Source organism: Ailuropoda melanoleuca, chromosome 16 (genome assembly GCF_002007445.2).
Source record: "Ailuropoda melanoleuca isolate Jingjing chromosome 16, ASM200744v2, whole genome shotgun sequence".
In the NCBI taxonomy this organism is placed as follows: domain Eukaryota; kingdom Metazoa; phylum Chordata; class Mammalia; order Carnivora; family Ursidae; genus Ailuropoda; species Ailuropoda melanoleuca.
Genome location: NC_048233.1, coordinates 32,269,379 through 32,289,451, shown reverse-complemented (window position 1 = coordinate 32,289,451; position 20,073 = coordinate 32,269,379). Strand labels below are relative to the sequence as shown.

General features: G+C 34.2%; 1 protein-coding gene across 3 annotated transcripts in view; it reads right to left on the bottom strand.

Moving 5' to 3' along the window:
- CNTN1 (contactin 1) overlaps positions 1 to 20,073 on the bottom strand; it is a 341,918-nt gene that overhangs the window by 28,855 nt on the left and 292,990 nt on the right. For all 3 annotated transcript variants that reach the window (XM_034645472.1, XM_034645473.1, XM_019805131.2), the window contains 6 exons: positions 19,190 to 19,260; positions 14,221 to 14,455; positions 11,645 to 11,748; positions 4,033 to 4,219; positions 1,500 to 1,612; positions 348 to 504 (listed from right to left, as the gene is read on the bottom strand). In XM_034645472.1, the coding sequence (XP_034501363.1) occupies positions 348 to 504; positions 1,500 to 1,612; positions 4,033 to 4,219; positions 11,645 to 11,748; positions 14,221 to 14,455; positions 19,190 to 19,260 (867 nt within the window). The remainder of the gene's footprint in view (positions 1 to 347; positions 505 to 1,499; positions 1,613 to 4,032; positions 4,220 to 11,644; positions 11,749 to 14,220; positions 14,456 to 19,189; positions 19,261 to 20,073) is intronic.

Below are 20,073 nucleotides of genomic sequence, written 5' to 3'. Positions count from 1 at the left end.
AAATGTACTACATGGTGATTCAACAAGTGTATATGTTATGCTATGCTCACCATATGTGTAGCGACCATCTCTTACCATACAATGCTATTACCATACCTGCATTATGGCATTTTAATTATGCTTTGTCATCCAGATAATAATCAAAACCATGGGGTATGTTGCAAAATAATTTTTGTGACTCATAAGGGAAGAAATACCAAGTTTCAGGACATCCATAACATTTCAAATTTACCTAGGGAAACACTGATATTGGTGTGCATAGCAATCCTACCTTTACTCTTGAGAATCTATATGACCTAAAAACTTACAAGTACTTAATGGAAATGTGTCTCAAATGACTGGCTTACCTGAAATTTTGACTTGAGACACTACTCCATCTCCTCCATCACTGTGGGCACGGACCTCCACAACATACTCTCCATCTCTGGGGATTGGGACTTCTATGGAGTGTTTATGAGTTGAATACAGCTTGCCATCATGCTGGCCATCAGGTCTATAGAGTACCTGAAAAAGTACCAAAATATGTATATTTAATAAAGTTGACTAATGAGCCAATGCCAAAACATTAAAACCATAATAAAAATGCTTTAGACTTTAATTAATAATAAAAAATTCCAGGAAGCTGTTTAACACTAGCTGGAAAATTCATATTATTTTTAATTCACAAAAGTTGATTTCACCTATTTTTTAGGGTGATCCAAGGGGAAGTTCCTTAAGCATCTTTTTTTTTTTTAATGTCCTAAAATGAAGAGAGGGAAAAAATGTGTCTGTGCTTTTTTTCTTATGGAATAGGTATAAAATTAGGGCTCTTTCAACATATTAGAGACATCTTAAAACATTGCCTCACAATTTAATTTTTTCACATTACTCCTAAAATTTGGTATCCAATAAAAGATGTGTATAGAGAATATATGAAAATAATCTTTTTTCCTTTTTTTTTTAAAGATTCTATTTAGTTTGTCAGAAACAGAGAGAGACAGCAAGCACAAGCAGGGGAAAGGGAGAAGCAGGCTCCCCGCTGAGCAAGGAGCCTGATGTGGGACTCGATCCAGGACCCAGGGATGAGGACCTGAGACAAAAGCAGTCACTTAACCAAATGAGCCACCCAGGTGTCTCTCTTTTTTCCTTTTTATGCTCATTTATGGAATGTAACTCAATACATCAGTTTGCCGTGCATTAGGCAACGCTATCTTAATCATTGCCAAACAAAAATGGATTCTTTCTCTGCTTTATGTGCTGATTATTTTAACAACTCTATTCCTTAAATCAGTTTGTCCATTTATCTTGCTCACTTGACATAGCATTTTTTTAGAATTCACTGAAGATCTTTTCGCATTTCAAAATGTAACATGGTACTGTGCCATTTGGTTCTGCTGTACAGCTAGAATAAGAAAGCTGAATGGGTTTTGGTGCAACAAACATCAATCAAGTCCAAACACCAATCAGTCTTTGCAAGAATAAAGCCCATGTGGGGAATAATCCAGTAATCTTTTACATACCTTATATCCTGTCACTGTTGATTCATTTGATAGTGCAACCACATGATCCCAGGTGATTATGTAGCGTGAACCAGACCTTACAGAACTGATGATCCTTGGCGGCTGGCTTGGAGCTGTGGAAAGTAATAATATGCAAGTGACAGCCACCATATCCAACTTCAGTTCTGCAAACTGCCTTAAGTCAGTGATGATAATGATGTGACAACAAGAGCTAATTTTGATGAGTGCTTACTACATGCCATGCACTAGACTAAGCACTTTAGGTCCTTGGGTTCATTAATGTACCCACAGCTTTGTGAGGTAGGTAATATAATTATCTTTTATTCTCTTGTCATTATTCTTTACTTGGGTTTCTTTTTCCACCGGCCTTTTGTAACTGCTGTTTCCAAGGTCATCAATCACCTTCAGCTGGCCAAATCTAATGTCATGTTTATTCCTTTCAGATTTAATACCTTTATAGCATTCCACAGAGTTGATCTTCTAATCACTTTCTGAATCTTGTTCTTTTCTTATATTCATGTTGTTTTAACATCTGGGTTTCCTCCTACTTCTCTGGCTGCTCCTTCTCATTAATCATCCTGTGCTGGCTCCACGTCCTCTGCCTAATTTCTAGATGTTGACATGACCTAGGACTTGATCCTGAGCACCCTTTTCTCCTCTATTTAAGATTTTTCCCTAAATCTTGCATCTGGGCCCATGGCTTGAAGAACTCACAATTTTATCTCAGGTCTAATCTTTCTCTTTACCTCTAGATGAATGTGTCCAATTGCCTCTCTTTACTTGAATGTCTAAAACATTTCTCAAATGTAATCAAGATGGAACATTTGCCATGTACTCCCAAATCTTCCTCTCTTTGGGTCTTTCCCATATTTGGCAAATGACACAATTGAACTCCCAGTTTCTGAATCAAAAAAATCTGATACTCAGTCTTCCATTTCACCCATGCCAACATCTAAACCAGCACCAAGATGTCAACTCTTTCTGCAGAAAATTTTCCACTTCTCTATCCATTATCACTTAATTCCAACCACCATCTAAAATCGTCCCCAACTGGCTCTTTTATTTTTATTCTTACTTCATCACCAGCCATTGTCCATCCAGAAGCCAGAATGATTTTTAAAAAATATGAATTAGATATCACTCTCTGCCTTAAAATCTTCCAATGGTTCTTATGAGACTTCGAAAAAACTTTAACTCCTAACATGACCCTTCATATTTCAATCCCAGCACACTTCCTCCTTCTCACCTCCAGCCTACACCCTGGCCCCACTGACATTTCTACACTTCAGGCATTCCAAACTATTCCCACCTTAAGGCTTTACACTAGTTATTGCCTCTACCTGAAAGAGTCCCCTCCCTGCCAATTGTCACATAGTGTGGGTCCTTCTTATGACTCATGTACTCATATATATGATTCGAATGGCATCTTCTCAAAGAGGCTTTTCCTGACTACTCAATTGGGGTTCAGCTCTCACCCAAGTCACGTTCAATTTTATTATCTGTTTACTCATTTTATTGCCCTGTCATCTGATATTATCATACATACTTATTTGTCAGGTTTTTTTCCACGTCTTTCCATTAGGCCGTAAATCCTATGAGAAGAGGCTCTGGATCTGGCTTGATCCCTTCTGTGTCCTCAACCACTAGAACAGTGATGGGCACACAGTGCATGTTTGATGAAGGAATAAATGGAAAAAAGAACAAAGGAACGAGTGCCCCAGGAACAAATGCTCCTTTTACAAATTAGAAAACAGGTTTAAAGGTGTGAGGTAATTTATCTATCGTCACACATTTAGTAAGTGGCAAAAACCGATCTGAAACCCATGTCCACCACCAAAGTGTGGTATCTCACCGCGTTCAGTTAACCTTTTCCCCAAGTGATTTCATAAATTGTCAAACCCTAATAGCACTCATGTCTTTAAATTCTTGCAAAACTTCCTAGAGCCTCAAATATAAATTCTCTTCTTCTATATATTCAATGTGGGTTGAAGAAGGAGATATCAAAGTGAAACCAGAGAGGCAAGAATGCCTGGAAGATCTAACCAGGGTAGGCAGTCTTGTTACATAAACAATGAGAACATATGGTAATAAGAGAGCAAACAGAATGCTACAACATTTAACTTGCATTTGCATTATGCAATGACAAAGGCTTATAAATAAAAATATAGAAAATAAGCAGAATTTTAATTTTCTCAGGCTGTTAATACAGCCCTATAAAAATAATGTTAAAAATAATAACAGAGAAGACAAATTAATTATCTAATGATACAAAACTTTGAGGGGTAGTCTTTACAAATAGAGGTTCTGTAATTTTATTTCTATAGTAGAACATTAAATGCATAAAGGCATTCTCCACATTTTTTCATCATATACAATAACATTTTTTTTAAATCTTGGGTGATTGTAAAGAATAAAATTGAAAACTGAGTGTGCTAAGACTGCTAGGTAGTACATTTCTCTGAAATGTACCTGCATCATGATTGAATCAATTGGTATTTTTTGACAAGTCTAAAATGCAAATGTTGAAACTCACGTGCTTTCTTGGTGAAGATCTCAATCATATCACTGGGTGGTCCACACCCTGCACTATTGCAGGCCCTGACTTCCACAAAGTATTGGGTGTCGGGCAGAAGGTTCTCTAGCCTGGCCGAGTACTCTTGGCTGGTGACTTGAACTCTGTGTGCAGCTGCTTCTTTGTCATGGGCAGCCCAGTACCGAATCTGCAAACATTCGAATTTAGTGAGATTCTTTCATGATTCAGACATTTCAATTGTGAAAATCCTTTTCAGTTGGTTCTGACACCAATGATGTTGGCTGAGTGTCATACACGCAAGTCTTACTTAATGCTACTTACACTCTATTAGATAGAATATGGCAAGGCATAGAATGTAGATCTATTATAGATGTCAAAGACAAATCAAAGGCTCACCTCATGACATGCAATAGTCTCACACTAACAAAAAAAGAGAAAAAACAAAAAACTGCATATGATTTACCTTCAAAATATAACACTAGTCTTTGGAAGTATTGCCACAGTAATTTTTATCACTTATTTCCTGTTTTATTTCTGTTTATATGATGTCAAATTTGTTATGAGTCATTGATAAAACAGTTTGACAAGAATAAACTTTGACCAAAACAGTCATTATGGGGCCTAAACATGCCAGTGTAATACTTTCTGCTAGCTCATTTTAGAAGTATGTATGCAAAATTTTTTCCTTTGAACCTATATTGAGGCCAGATATCAAAGAAAAATTATGCCTGATAATAATTATGCCTAATAATGAGGAACTTATTTATCCTTAATATAAATTTATTTTTAAAAATGTTATCCATGTTGTGATTAGAACTGATCACTTTTACCAACCAATGTATCAATGACAGTCTTCCCTCTTTAAGTTTACGTAAAAGTTGTGAGTTATGATTTTCACCCTTCTAATAAGTCTGTTTTATTGGTCAGAAGTCTGTATGTCTAAGCTGTAAATGAAAAGGAGAGGATTAGGGGTGCCTGGGTGGCACAGCGGTTAAGCGTCTGCCTTCGGCTCAGGGCGTGATCCCGGCGTCATGGGATCGAGCCCCACATCAGGCTCTTCCGCTATGAGCCTGCTTCTTCCTCTCCCACTCCCCCTGCTTCTGTTCCCTCTCTCTCTGGCTGTCTCTCTCTGTCAAATAAATAAATAAAATCTTTAAAAAAAAAAGGAGAGGATTAAATATATACTGGTATTTTATATATACATACTGGTATTTTATATATTTTAGATTCCCTGTCTATAAAGTTATGGAAATTTAATTTCACAATTAACCAAAGTGCCTAGACAATAATATCTAATATTTATATAATCTTGAATGATTCATTTACATAAAACAAATTAAGCCATTATAAAATGGAACTAGATGGCTCGAATTCACTTGGTAACTAAGCAAGTTTTATATTAGAATGAGCACATTTCAGAACAAAGGCTAGTTACTAACTTGCTAATTGGTTTCCTTTGCAATATTTTTATTTTGTTTACTAGTATTCATTTTTCTCATGTCAATAATACTCTTCCTATTGGTTCTGATAGGATCGCCCTGGCATTCCTGTCATCTGACCAGAAGGATGGCCTCAGAAAGAAGGAAGTAGAATTGCACCAAATGTCTCCAGAGAAGATCTCAGTTGGCAGACAAAAGACTTTCTAAGGAGAGAAGTCACCTGGAAAAGGAATATTTCTGGGTTCTGAAAGTGTTCAGACAGTGAGTACATTCATCTGAGAAGGAGGATGGCCTGTATTTTAGAGGGCATTTGAACTAGATAATACATAAGGCCTCTTCTATTGCTTGCCTGAAGAGAAATAAAATGAACATTTATATTCTAATGAAATGCTAGGCACTAAAGTAGTATTATCTACATACATTATCTTCACACACATCTAGAATGTATTATGGCAATTAAAACCGAAGTCTTTGAAATTCATGCATTTTTACATGTATGCTTGTTGACTGAGATGTATATCACATTTTAAAATCTTCATTCCAGTATAACAACTTTTCTATCCAGTTTAAAGAAGAGAAGCCTCTAAACCAGATTAATATAATAAAGGCCATTTCTAGAAGATGCTATGTACTAAAATGAGGAATTAAAGTGACAAAATCTGTCTGCCTTCTCAAATTTCCATGAGGCATTTTGGCAACACAAAAGAAAAAAACAAAGCTTTCCTTAATTTACTATTTGCACCTGTATCTGAAATGAGAAATGACTTTATTCATCTAATTTTAGCAGGGATTGTACGGTCAGTCTCCATTAAAAATCACAATAAATTAAAACAGTGACTTAGCTACGCCTTTGTAACTAGGGAGCAGAAAGAATTATTAAGTGTGCCAAATAGATTTCCTTATTTTAGAATATGAGAGTTTGAAATTTTCACAGTATAGTTACTCTTTACAAATGAAAGCATCTGAGAAAAAATATTTAATAATCCGTCTCTCTTTAAAGTATATGTTTACAAATAACTTACAGTGTTTTCAAAGTATACTTAAATAAACAGTAGATACATATACGAAATATATGGCACCAACTTCTTCACTGAACTAGCCACTGGTCATGCACTTCATTTCCAAATAGATAATAAACTTGGGCTGTTGCATCTTGATCATCTCATTGAGTCTCTCAATGTGGTGAAATACTGACAATCATCTGTGAGAAAATCACTTGGAGTGAAGGGTACAACCTGTAGTCATGGAGCAGAACACATGTGTTGTGCTTAACTGATCACTAAGGAGATCAAAAGAGAGCCTGGATGAATTAGTAGAAATGGATTAGCATAACTAGAAAATACATACATCCATCCATACAGCAGGTCCTGCTTTATGGATAGTAAACCATACATTCATCTTCCTCTGTTACAGTAACAAAAGATGTATTTATTTCTATTGAATGCTGTGGCATTTTATAATTTTCACCCTTTCTCTACATGTTTCTAAAACCCCCATGGCATCCTTTGTCTATTGTAAACCTGTCATAGTGCTTATTAAACAATTATGAAACTGCCTCGTGACTTGTCTGTCTCTACTCTGACTAAATCAGAAGCTCTTTGAAGACAGGTATTTATTATTTATTTTTGACTGTGTGCATAGGACTGCATTTGATATACAATACTCTTTCATTCATTTAACAAATAGTTAACGGGTAACCATTTTGTCCCAGTTACTGTGCTAGGCACTAGGAATGCAGTGAAGACCCAAGCTGACATGTTCCTTGCTGTCCTAGATCTCACTAAGAAAATAAAGGAAGAGATCAAAGTGTTTAAGCTCACATAAAATGACTAATATCTTGGACAGAGAGATCTGAGTATATCATTTTGCCCCAAGAAAGCTTACTGTTTACAAAAGTGTTAGGAAGCTAAAAAGAAAAACTTTAGCAAAAGAATATTACACTTTCCATTAATTTGTGTGCTACATTAATACCACTTTTGTACAAAGATAATATAGTTATATCCTTTAACAGAAAAATATAAGAGGGGCGCCTGGGTGGCTCAGCGGTTAAGCGTCTGCCTTCGGCTCAGGGCGTGATCCCGGCGTTATGGGATCGAGCCCCATATCAGGCTCCTCCGCTATGAGCCTACTTCTTCCTCTCCCACTCCCCGTGCTTGTGTTCCCTGTCTCGCTGGCTGTCTCTATCTCTGTCAAATAAATAAAATCTTTTAAAAAAAAAAGAAAAATATAAGAAATTTGCAGGAAAAAATGGCTCTTTTAACTTCATTTTCTCCAGAGGGGTTTAGAATATAAAAATGGATGTTACAATTATGGAAGTGCCTAAAGATGTTTAGTACCTTTGAAAATTAAGCTTGCTCCATTTTATTATTTTCTACTTTGAGAAATCTTTGTATCAGATTTGTAGGTTCTGAAATTTCTGGAAAAAAAAATCATGTGACAAATGACTACTCTTTGTTAAAGATTTAATATAGTGTTTCTAAAAAAATTTTTTAATATGGTTGTAAAGTGAAAAAAATGAGATGCTGACATAAAAAATCTAAATCTCTAAAAATATGTTATATAATAACTATATTATTCAAATCCCAGAACTCTTTGCTTATTAGCATATTCCATGGGAAAGGAATAGCCATAATATAAATCATTCAAATATGTATTAATACACCTTTTGGGAACTATTCAAAATGCTTTTATTTCAACCGCTAGTGTCCAGACCAACCAATTCTATGTAGGCTTCAATTAGCTTCTTGTAAGGGTTTGCCAAGAAAGATAAAGCATCTTTGTATTCAAGCTTCCCCTTTTCCTGTTCACTCTGCTTTTTCCTCATACGTGTTCCTTGGGAACAACAAACAACAACAAAACACTACCTTTTCCCACGTCTGTGTGTCAGACTGCTTTGGCGAGATCCAGATGAAGACACATGTCTTCATCAAAATAAGGAAATAAAGCGCTTCCTAAAGATTAGTTTATGCTCACCATAATAAAATAACCTTTGAAAACATTTGAGCAGATTGCTCAGGTTTGATAATCTTTTAAGGTAATTGTGAAACCAATCATTTGCATTAATCTCTGATTCAGCTGCTAAGAGTTTTTGCATTCATTATTCTTGATAGCATATTTTGCTTGTTTTCATTAAGTTAAGCAAATGTTTTACCTGCTGGGTGAGCACTCCTTACACTCTTCTAGTTCATCTACACTGCAGGAAAACTTTGTAGTATTAAGGTTAGGAGTGGGGAGCTCTTTAACTAGGCAAGAGGAAAAAATGAGTAAAACTTAAACATTCTACTGAGATATATCTTAAAACCACAAGGGAAGAGATTATTTTTAAACTCAATTGCCTACAGTTCTCACTTGAAATATCAGGAAATTAACCTTGAGATGGGGTCAGTCACATAGGAGCTGGGCTTCTCCGCTTTTTATTTTATTTTCTAATGTGCTACTTTCCTCCCCCCCCCCCACCGTTTCTTTATAACTTAGACCCCGAGTACATTTTTATAGGAAGTGCACTGGAATATTAGTTTTCTCAATCATCTATCTTGTTAAACCGCTGGCTTCTCCCATCATATTTTAAAATAGAAACAATAACCACATTATACTCAGTCAAGCAACACCCCCCTCTCTCACAGGGGCATTTTCTTAAAGGAGAAGAAACGTTACAGATACTCTCTTTTAAGCTTTCATGCTTGTCTCTTCAATATTCACTGTTCTGTGTCAAAGAGTCAAAAGGTTTTTAAGAAAGAACAAATGGAAACAATAATTTTGTGATTTACTTCCAATATTTTTAATTTACTTGGAGAGGCGAGACCTAGGTTCAAATCTGGTTATGCCAGTTATTACCCAGTCAAATGTTTCTAAGCTTCAAATTCTTCATCTTTAAAACAGGGATGATAATAGCATCTATTCCCTAGGATCATGTACTTTCAATACAATAAGCTTAACTGTTTAGTATAGTAAGGACTCAACAAATGTTATTATTCTTATCATTAATATCATCATCATCTTCTTCATCACTGTCATCATCATCATCAACATTGTCTTCCAATATCCAAAGACAAAGAATAGGGAAAAGCATTCAATGCTTCCATTTCATTCCACACAACAGTTCTATGAGGCATGATTACTCTTTCTCCAGCTTTCCAGGTGAGAAAACCAAAGATCAGAAATTTCAAATAAGTTTTGTACCAAATTCCTCAGTGATAGAGATGAGATATCAACCTGTATCTGCTCAGTTTCTACTTACTATGGAGTTGCAAAATGTCAGATATCTGTGAAACTAAATTTCTCAATGGCATACATTTTTTTCCTTGAAAATTATCATCTGAGAAAATATTATCTGCTAAAATTTTTTTGCTGCCTATTTAGTTAAAAATCCTTATTTGATGCTTACTTCCAATTAAAAAAAAACTTATATTCTGGTTATTAGTATTGCTTCCCACCTCATATTTCCTTTGTTCTCTGTTGGAAGTCATAAAATAGTCAATACGTAATTCTTAGGCAAAGCCAATGTTTTTAAAAAGCAAAATACATATTTAGCATTTTAATTCAGTGAGTTATATATTAAATGATCTTTTTTTCTCTTTTTTATTACTTAAAAATGAATAATATGAAATAAGAAAAAATGCTATGGTCCAAAAGATGACTTTCAAGCTCCAAACACTGATGTCTTCTCCCAAGAAACCTTGAAATTGCTTATTACAGGGGTTTGTAACAGCTCGTGAATTTCTCTGTTTTTCCCATTCCTTTTCTACTAGCTGTAAATCTAATTTTAATTAATAAGTTACAAATATTGGGTCTTTCCAGTTCACTCCTACCATTTCACTCTTTTCGTAATAACTTCAGCTGAACCCTTATAAAGATTATCTGAAGACACATTGAGACGTACCCAAATCATACATAACCTACAGTATAAAACAAAACAAAACAAAACAAATGAGCTTCCTGTTATTTTACATGTTTAACACTTAAAACTTCGGGTTGGTTTTGTGGTTACATCTCAGAAACATGGCTTTAAGAAGGTCAGATTGTAACACTTGATTTGATCATACTTGAGTATCACTATCAGCCCTCAGTGAGTATCTGTTTAGTGTTTACTCTGTGCCCAGCACTGTTCTTGGCACTGAGAGGAAAGCAGACAAAATCCTGCCCCAGAGGAGCTAATATTTTATGGACAGATGAAGAAGGGAGAGCACCAGAATTGAGAGGGCTAGCTGATTGGGTGGACAGCTCACTGCCTGTGGTTTCAGAAGGGCCCTCACTGTCCATTCACTGCCTAAAACAGGCAGGAATGTGTGGTTTGGCATAAAGCCCTGAACTGTGTCTCAGAAACGCTGAGTTTTAGATACTGCTTTGACACTTAATTTGTGCTGAGGCAAGTTGTTGAATCTCTGGCATCCATTTGCTCATCTGCAAAGACAGGACGATGCCAATTCTTCTTACTTTTCACTCTTTGTGCTTAGAATACCAGATGATTTCACTTTCCCTGCATAATCACATCTAAATTTTGCTAGCATCGTATTAAAGACCACAACTATCATTCCAGCTTCCATTTTCCAGGTCTTTTTCCCTTTAATACAAATCCTCCCCCTTCTACCTGGTTATTCCTACTGGTCTTTAAAGACACCAATCAAGGGAAGTTTTCTTTGGGATATTTTGAATGTTACCAATTTTCTACCTTCATAAGATCACATATTTGTGATGTTATGAAGGATCCCTTATGAAAATATGTGTCTATTTTATGAGACACACATTTGGCATATTTTATAGTTACTTCCTTTATAGGGACTTTTAGAAGTGGAACTATTGAGACAAATAGAATAAACATTTTAAGGATGCTTTTATAAATTACCTAAATGATTTCAAAAAACTTAAAATTCACCAGCATTTTATGAGAATGTCTCAAAAGGTCTTGTCTAACCATGAGTGTTATTACCTTCATTTTTATTTGGGCTGTTTGTGAATGCACAGGACTCTGCTTCTCTCCTGGGTAAGTCAGTTAGGAACCTCTGCCTTACTCTTCACAATTAGCTTATAAATGCCTAACATATTAAAAACAGATTATAGTGTTGGTTGCCACATAAATCAATGGCTACAGAAGATTGAAAGATGTAACATATTTGAAAACTTATGCTAATATACTTATGAATAAATGTATATACTTTGATAAAAATTGAACTCACCTGATAGCTTTCCACTATTTTTTCTACAACATGCTCCCAATGAACAGATATTTCAGAAGATGATAAGACTTTCACACCTACTTCTGTTGGGGCTTCACTGGGAGCTGAAATTTGATGAGAACATTATATTTTTAAATAAGATGCTTATATAACAAAAGTCAAAGAGCACCATTCGCTGAATGAATAGATTAAAACTATATTTTAATATTTTCAAGTAGTTTTCATATTTGTAAAATAAAGTAAGTCCAATAATTTTATTATCTTTTTCTCTAGTTTTACCACTATTAGTTTATTTCATGGTAATCAATGATATATGCACTCATCTACAGGAATGTTACTCTAGACTTATACACTTGTACATACCCATATACAGACACACTTTTAAAAAAATATGGAAAGCTTCATGGATTTCTCCAATATCTGTGAGCAAGAACTGTACTAATTCTTTTTTGCATTTCTTCCAACTAATCTGCTAAGAAAGCCCATGGATGTAGATTAAATTATTATTATTAGCTTATCAACTACAATTATCAAAAATAGGAAATTTGGTATTTATTATAAAACATTGTTCATTACAATTAATTTTCAATTTTCTCATACTTTGTATTTACATGAGCTAAAGATACTATGTAGAGATACTTTCTTCTTCCTCTTTTATGCACAGTTTTTTGGGGTTTTTTAAGATCCTTAGAAACAAGTTGTGACATCCACTGCTTCTTGGGCTCAGCAAAGCTTTTATAAGTTTAATCTTCCAACTGGGCATCAAGTCAAGTATGTATCAAAAAGGCCTCTGTTCAGTGAAAAAAAGTAATTTACATCCCTGTGAAAATTACACAAAGAAACTAAGAAAATCTTTAAGCAAGAATGATCAATTTTTATTGTCTTTTATTAACAAGCCATAATCCTCTTTTATGTTAAAAATGTCCTGCACATGAGCACTGTTGCCTTTCTAAATCAAGGTAAACGTGTAGCACTATGATTGATTTCTTAGCAGTAAAAGAGAAGATGAACACTCATACAAGTTTCGGCACATGCAGGTTTTATGAGACCCATGAAACATTTAGGAAAGAAATATAATTAAATGCAGATGGCCATGACTAAAGAGATGACAAGCATGGCCTTTCGCCTGACTACTTTAGCATCAAATAAAGCAATAAAAAATTGATATTCGGTGAGAAGATAACTTGTAAAATGCTTTTTACTTTCATTTCCTCCGTGAGATGTACTCACATTGTTCAAACTGGTAACATTGAGTTAAGTTATCATATTTCCACTGAATCAGAATAAGCACAGAGAATGTAAGATTTATTACTTGGGACTAAAAAGTCCTGAATTGATTATAAACTTAAATAATTTCTATTTTTATTCTTTCTATATATTTAGTTAACTAACTTAAAAAGTATGTGTGTGTGTGTTTGTACCTACACACATATATATTCATATATATATATATGGTTCCTTTCATGTTTGTGTTGTCAGTAAAGATCATGGAATAATTTGAATGCACATTAAATTTTAACGAATATGAAAACTAGTAACTCTATGACTGGAGAGTATATACGAGTTCTACGGGATAGCTAATTGTTTATTTTGAAGTAAAAATAGTGCAAACAGGGTAAATGAATAGAGTGTTTTTCTCTTCACACTCTTCTATTTGTGCTTCTCGTACACGTGCAAAGAGAACTTGGCCAAGGACAAATGTATTAGGTCAGAAGGCAAAGAAATCCCTATTTGCTTTTCTAGCCATTAATAATTACATAGTGCCCATGAATATGGAGATATAATGAAAAGATCTTAAAAAATAAGGAAGTCTTATCTTTCTTTAAATAGGAAAATCATAATAAAAAGCACAGTAGCTTAAATAGAAATCACAGAAATCAATGTCTTTATGTGCAATCTAAAGCTATATATTATTTAGCATAAATCTATAGAGTCCTTTAGGAGCATGCTCAGATCAGTTAAAGTTTCTAGAAAAACAGAGCCAGTATCTATATTTACCTCCTAAATAGTCTTCCAGACAAATTTTGCCTTTTCCAGGAAAAAAGTTCAACTGCTTTTCTGACTCCTTTGTTATAGAATTATGCTTAGGTTCCCTTTAATAAAATTTCAGCACTCTATTGTAATGACCAAAAAGTTACATAAATGCTATAATTACACAATTTTGGTGTTAAAAAGGGGAAATTTTACTGCCAAAAATAATTATGTTAAGTAATTTATAAGCGGTGAATGTTGTGAACGCACAGACATACCGAGGTTCCAATCAGGTACGGAGAATTTCTGACTTCCAAATTAAAATCAAGAGGCCAGGAACAGCTGTCTAGGCCAATTATTTTAGTGGAGGTTTCCTAACTATCATGGACATGATCTAAAGGATGAAAACGATTTTGGAAGCACTTCTTGTCTTTAAATGGATAGAGTGACATTTTCATTTGGATTAAAGTAATACTCAATTACTAAATGCCTAGTAACTATGAAAAGATCTTAGTAAGTTACAAAAGGCAGCAAACAAAATGACTACCAATGGGTTAGGCTTCTCCCCTCCTTCATCATATTAGTAAGGGCTTTCTTTTACTTACCATCTTGTGCTGAATTAATGACTGCTGTGAGGCTGTAAGGTCCATCTCCTTTGTTGTTAAAGGCCTTAACTTTAACTTGAAATGCAGTAGACGGGCGCATGGTCTCATCTTTATGGACATAGCGGCCAGTATCTGGATTAGTAACTGTAACTTTTTTCCATTCTTCCCCATCAAAGGGCTTAAATGCCACTATGTAACCAAAATTGTTGCCGTAGTGGTATTCTCTTGACAAAGGCTACATAGAAATTGAAATGTTAAATAGGTTTAAACAATACGGTTAGTAGAGAGAAATTCAATGCAAATAATAATAACGATACACAGGGAAGCATGTTCTTTTTAAAAATGTACTTTAAAAAAACGTGTTCCTAAATTCGTGCTGCCTGAAAATGCCAGGGCAAAAACTTGTTCAAACAAGTGATGACTTCACTTACCAAGGATGCTCTTCTTAGAATATCTCAGGGGGTGCTCCCTCTCTGGGCCTTTTTAAATTCAACGCCTTCTGCCTAGGATGAGCTTCCATACAAGAGAAGGCCCCTTCCCTCACTTTCTTGAGGCAAAAATCACTTACTTGTCCCTGTCTACAGAATCTGCCATTTCAAGACTCTTTCCACAATACCCCATATCCCACCTCCCTGCTTTATTTTCTTCTAACACTACCATGATCCACACTGTATATTAGACTTACTTATCCATGTCATTTTCTCTCTCAATTACTAGAATATGTTTCATGAGGCCAGAGTTTCTGTGAATTTCATTTATCTTTATCCCTAGAACCTAGAACAAAGCCTCAAGAAATATTAATGGATGAGTAAATTAATTTCTTTAGAGTTGAAATACAATGGTAAGAGAGTTAGACAAGACTCTAGAATATCTGTCTTAAAATCAAACAGTGGAAACTGGTCAGAAGGAAAAAGAGAAAAGGTGAAGGAAGAGATGATAACTGCCCTCATCTGTAGCAGGCTGGCTGTGGGCCCCTGTCTGACGCAGTATTGAAGAAAGTGCTCTGTCTGGCACTGTTTTCTGAGTTTCTTATTATTATACATGTCAACTACCCAATAACGAAGTTCATGTCAGCTTTAACAATTCATTATTTATAAATAATGGCAAAACTAGTTCTAGTAAACACTCATTGTTTAGTCTTTTTTAGTCAAAAAGATAAATATGCAAATTGCATATTTACTTTTTCACTGGAAAAGTGAAAGTTAAGTTATTGTGAGGAATAATCTTGAAGTAAATATACTTCAAGTAAACCTTGAAGTAAAGTTGATGGAATTTACTTATGTTAAACATGATGGTATAGAAATGTAAATCCTAAAGCATGATCCCAAGGATGTACAAATTTTGATTTTTTTTACATTATTAGAAAATAAAATGTTTCTACAGTAGTTTAAATATTTTTCTTATTGATAGTTATCACACTAGTTTTTGCAATTTAGAGTATACCAGGATCAGCTACAGAGTTTTCAAACCCTAATGAGAGTGGAAAAAAAATTCAAATAAAAATAAAACTGGGAAAAAAAATAATGATTCTCAGGCTATATATCCCCAGAGACTTGATTTAAAATTTTAGAATAGGCTTTCTAATTATGAATTTTTGATAAGTTCCCCATCTTATTCTGAAACAGATACCTACTGAGTTAAAAAAAAAATCAAGCCACATATAAAAGAGTAAAGTATTCTAATTTTCCTAATAACTGCACTTACGTATGTTACACTGACACTAAAACTTATAAATTAAATAACTTGAGATTCGACATTTTATTTCTAAATCTTAAGAATGTAACTTCAATGCCAAGAATAAGATATGACTACAGAGCACTGAGTGAAGTCAATTTTTACTAAATCTCCACTTACAGAAATCAATTTGATTTTTACAAAGATTAAAACCTGTTATTTTTTTCTGCACTTCTCAAAATCCTTTGGAGCCTAGGTTGTGCTCTTTGACTATCTGCAGTGATTAAATACTAAAAATATTTAATGGGTACATGGAGCTATATAAACATATTACCTAAGTAAATGTCAACTAATTCAGACAAGTTTGTACTATCACAGCCTTCTCTACCACCAATCTCACTTCAAATATCCAGCTGAAATGCAGTGTTTTTCAGACATTACAGTCTCTGATACAGAACTCCTCTATGGGTCATAAAAAATTAACAAAATGTTTTGGATGCTTCAATAACAAGTCCCTTGAGTGACTTCTGAGACAGATTTATATAATAGATTACAATGGTGATCAAAGTAAGTTTCAAGTGCAAAAGCAAACTCCAATTTACAAACAGGCGCTGAGGGCACTTGGGTGGCTCAGACGGTCTGTTGAACCACCAACTCTTGATTTCAGCTCAGGTCATGATCTCAGGGTCTTGAGATGGAGCTGGCAATGGGCTCTGCACTGGCCTAGAGCATGCTTAAGATTCTCTCCCTCTACCCCTCCCCACCCCTGCCTCCTCCCTGTTCTTGCACAGGCATGCATGTGTGTGCTCTCTATCTCTCAAAATAAACAAACAAACAAACAGGTGCCGATACAGAAGTTTTTTTTAACTAAGTGTTTGGGGTTTGAATGTCCAGAGAAAATGTTATAAATTAAAATTGGGTTACCATACCACGATGAGCTCAAAACAACTGGAATCAGAATGTTTGTTTAATCTTTTAGGCCAATGGATACCTTAACATCCAGGATCTATTTTTGCATAGGAACTGCACAGTAAGCCATAGCAAGCCAGGTAAAATCTGACATGCATTTAAGAAAAAAAAATAATTTTAGTAATTTATTCTTGCTTGTGCGTTGCGCATTGATTTTTTTCTCTTTCTTTCTTTCTTTTTTTTTTCCCCCTTAAGTAAAGTTACACTTTGGGTAGGGGATAGTGGAATGAAAAATTTCCACAGAAGAAAAGTCATTATGAGCTTGGCAGATACTCCAGAAATAAATGTCTATTAGAAGTGCAAGTTGGATAAAGCTTGCAGTTAAAATTTGTCTTTTGAAAATCAATTACAGACGTCATGAAAATATGTTGACATGAAAGTTATATTGTCATATTCCATGAAAACAAAATAATAACAATATAATATATAATATAATTATATATTATATAATATAATAATTAAAAATTAAAAGTAATAAAAATTATAAAATCTCAAGAAGTCTTACAAAAAGAAGATTACATGCAAAATAATTTTAAGTTTAAAAATGCATTATACAAATTTTATGGCTTTATATGTAGAAGGCTAGAAAGACCACTCCAAAATGTCAAATTGGGTGATTTCTGGGTTGTGTGATCATGGGTAATTTTTGTTTACTTTATACTTTAATATTGGAGCTATCAATAAAAAACCTGTTGCTTTCTAACTTAAAAAATTATTTTTACAAAACAAAAAAATAGTACCCCTGCAGCAGAAATATTACCATAATAAATAGTATTTTTGACTTACTGATAATACGTTACTAAAGGACTAGTCCATCAGTTCAGTGTATTGGACAAAAACAATGCTGAAGAGCATTCAGGTTCCTTTTGGATAAACATTTTTCAGTTGAATATCCAATTATTCTAGTACCTTCCATTGAAAAGTTTTTCTTTGCTCCTGATGTATTGCTTTGGTGCCTTTTTGCAAATTAATTGTTTATATGAGTGTGAGTCTATTTCTGGGCTCTCTATTTCATTGATGTTTATCAGTCCTTATGCCAGTATCACACTGTCTTAATTGATGTAGCTTTAGTAAATTCTGAATTCGTGTAGTATAAATCTTGCAATTTTTTTTTGTTTTTGTTTTAAATTTTATTAGCAGCAAACCAATAAAATATAAAAGAACAATTGGCTTTAGAATATTGACCAGGTATACTGCAACATTTTAAAATGTGCTTATTAGTTCTAATAGTTTATAGGTTCTTTACAATTTTCTGCACTAACATACATTGTGTTCTTTATTTCATTTTCTTGCCCTATTTCACTGGCTAGGGCCTCCATTACAACATTAAGAGGGGGTATCTTTGCCCTGTGTCCAAACTTAGAAGGAAAACATTTACCCTGTCACCCCTGAGCATTTTTATTAACCGTGAGATTTTCATAAATACCCTTTATTAGGTGTAGGGAATTCCCTTCTATTTCTAGTTTACTTAGAATTTTTTAAAATCATGAATAAGTTTTAATTATGAATGAGGATCTACTGAGAAGATTGTATGGTTTCATTCCTTTATTCTGCCAACATAATGAATAATATTAATTGATTTGTGAATGTGAAACCATCTTTGCATTTCTGGGGATAAACTACTTCATCATCGTGTATCACTCTTTTAGTATTTTGCTGGATTTAATTTGCCAACATTTTGTTAAGTTTTACATTTATGGTTATAAAGGGTATTCCTTTGTAATTTTCTTTTAGAAAATAAAGTTCTAATTTTACTTAAATTAAAACACATTGTAAAAAATTTGTTTCACCAAAAATAACAGCAATGATTTTTATATTATTCCTATATAAACCACAAAATTCCTACTTTTATCCAGGTAATTATAATAAATCAAGAAAAGGTGGTAGATATGGTAATGCAAAGAAAACAAATCGACAGCCAATATCCTTGGCCCCTAATTCTATCTTGACATGAATAAACGTGGTCAATGTATACTCACTAAAAAGCGTTTGACTCAGTTAAGATATGAATCAACAAATGAATGTAAATAACAACCATATGTGGAATAAGATTGGATTACTTTCCATTTAAACTTCAATTTCTCTTTATACTCACTTGATGGAGAAGAAACCCTACTTTGAAATCTCTGGTGAACTCATAGTTTCTTCTACTTGTTGATAATTTCCCTAATTGCCCATTAGAATTTTTCTTATTATATTTAAACAAAACAAAAACAGTTAACCCTGGGCAATGTCTTTTGTTTCCATTTATTTCAGGAAACAAAATGGATTTGAGATTAAGTGTCAGTAAAGCAGCCTCTACTATATGCAACTTATTGATACTTACCACCCATGTTATGGTCAGCTCTCTGTTGCTTCCACCCCCACCTCCGACATCTGAAGGAGCCACATTAGGTGCTGAAACAAACAAACAAATGAAACAATCAAATATGAGGTGGTGTATTTATTTTCTGGCACTACAGTTATTCACTACAAAAACCATGAATTTTTTTCTTTCACTAGGAGACAAAAGCTGCACACAGGATCCACACATTATAATAACAATGGCTCATAGTAGCTATAGAATGTATATAAAATGTTTTACTGCCAAGGCAAATATTGATTCAGTGCCATAGGAGAGTATGGGTTTTCTTCAGCAAGGGGTAACAAAGCAAATTTGTCCTCCTCCCACACACATCCTTTTTTTTTTCTCCTCTGTTCTTTCATAATATGATTTTGAAAGATTGGATCCCCTTTGTTGGGAAAATATTTCACCGGTCTTACTTTTCAACCATATGACCTTCTAATAATTTACCGTTGTGGTGTTAGTTTTATGCTTTAATTTACAAATAACTGTTAAAGAGTGGCTCTTCACTAACATTGGATAATGTTACCTGAAAATATCTGGAAATATTAGAGATCTAATATCGTTTCTGGTACTCACTTCCAGTTCCTAAATCTCTTCTAGATTCTTGCCGCATCAGGGACTCCAACTCTCCCATACTCTATCTTCTTATACCATCCTTCAGTTTTCAGTCATTCTATTGGATTCTACTCTGCAGTCTCTCCATCTTTAAAAATTATCTGTAATATTGCCTTCCACTTACCCTCCATGTCATCAAACACTTTCCTGTCACTGAACAGCAAAGAACTGATATATGGCTATTTTTTGTACTTCACTCTATAACCACTTCTTAACAACCCATAATCTGTTTTCTACTTCTTCATATT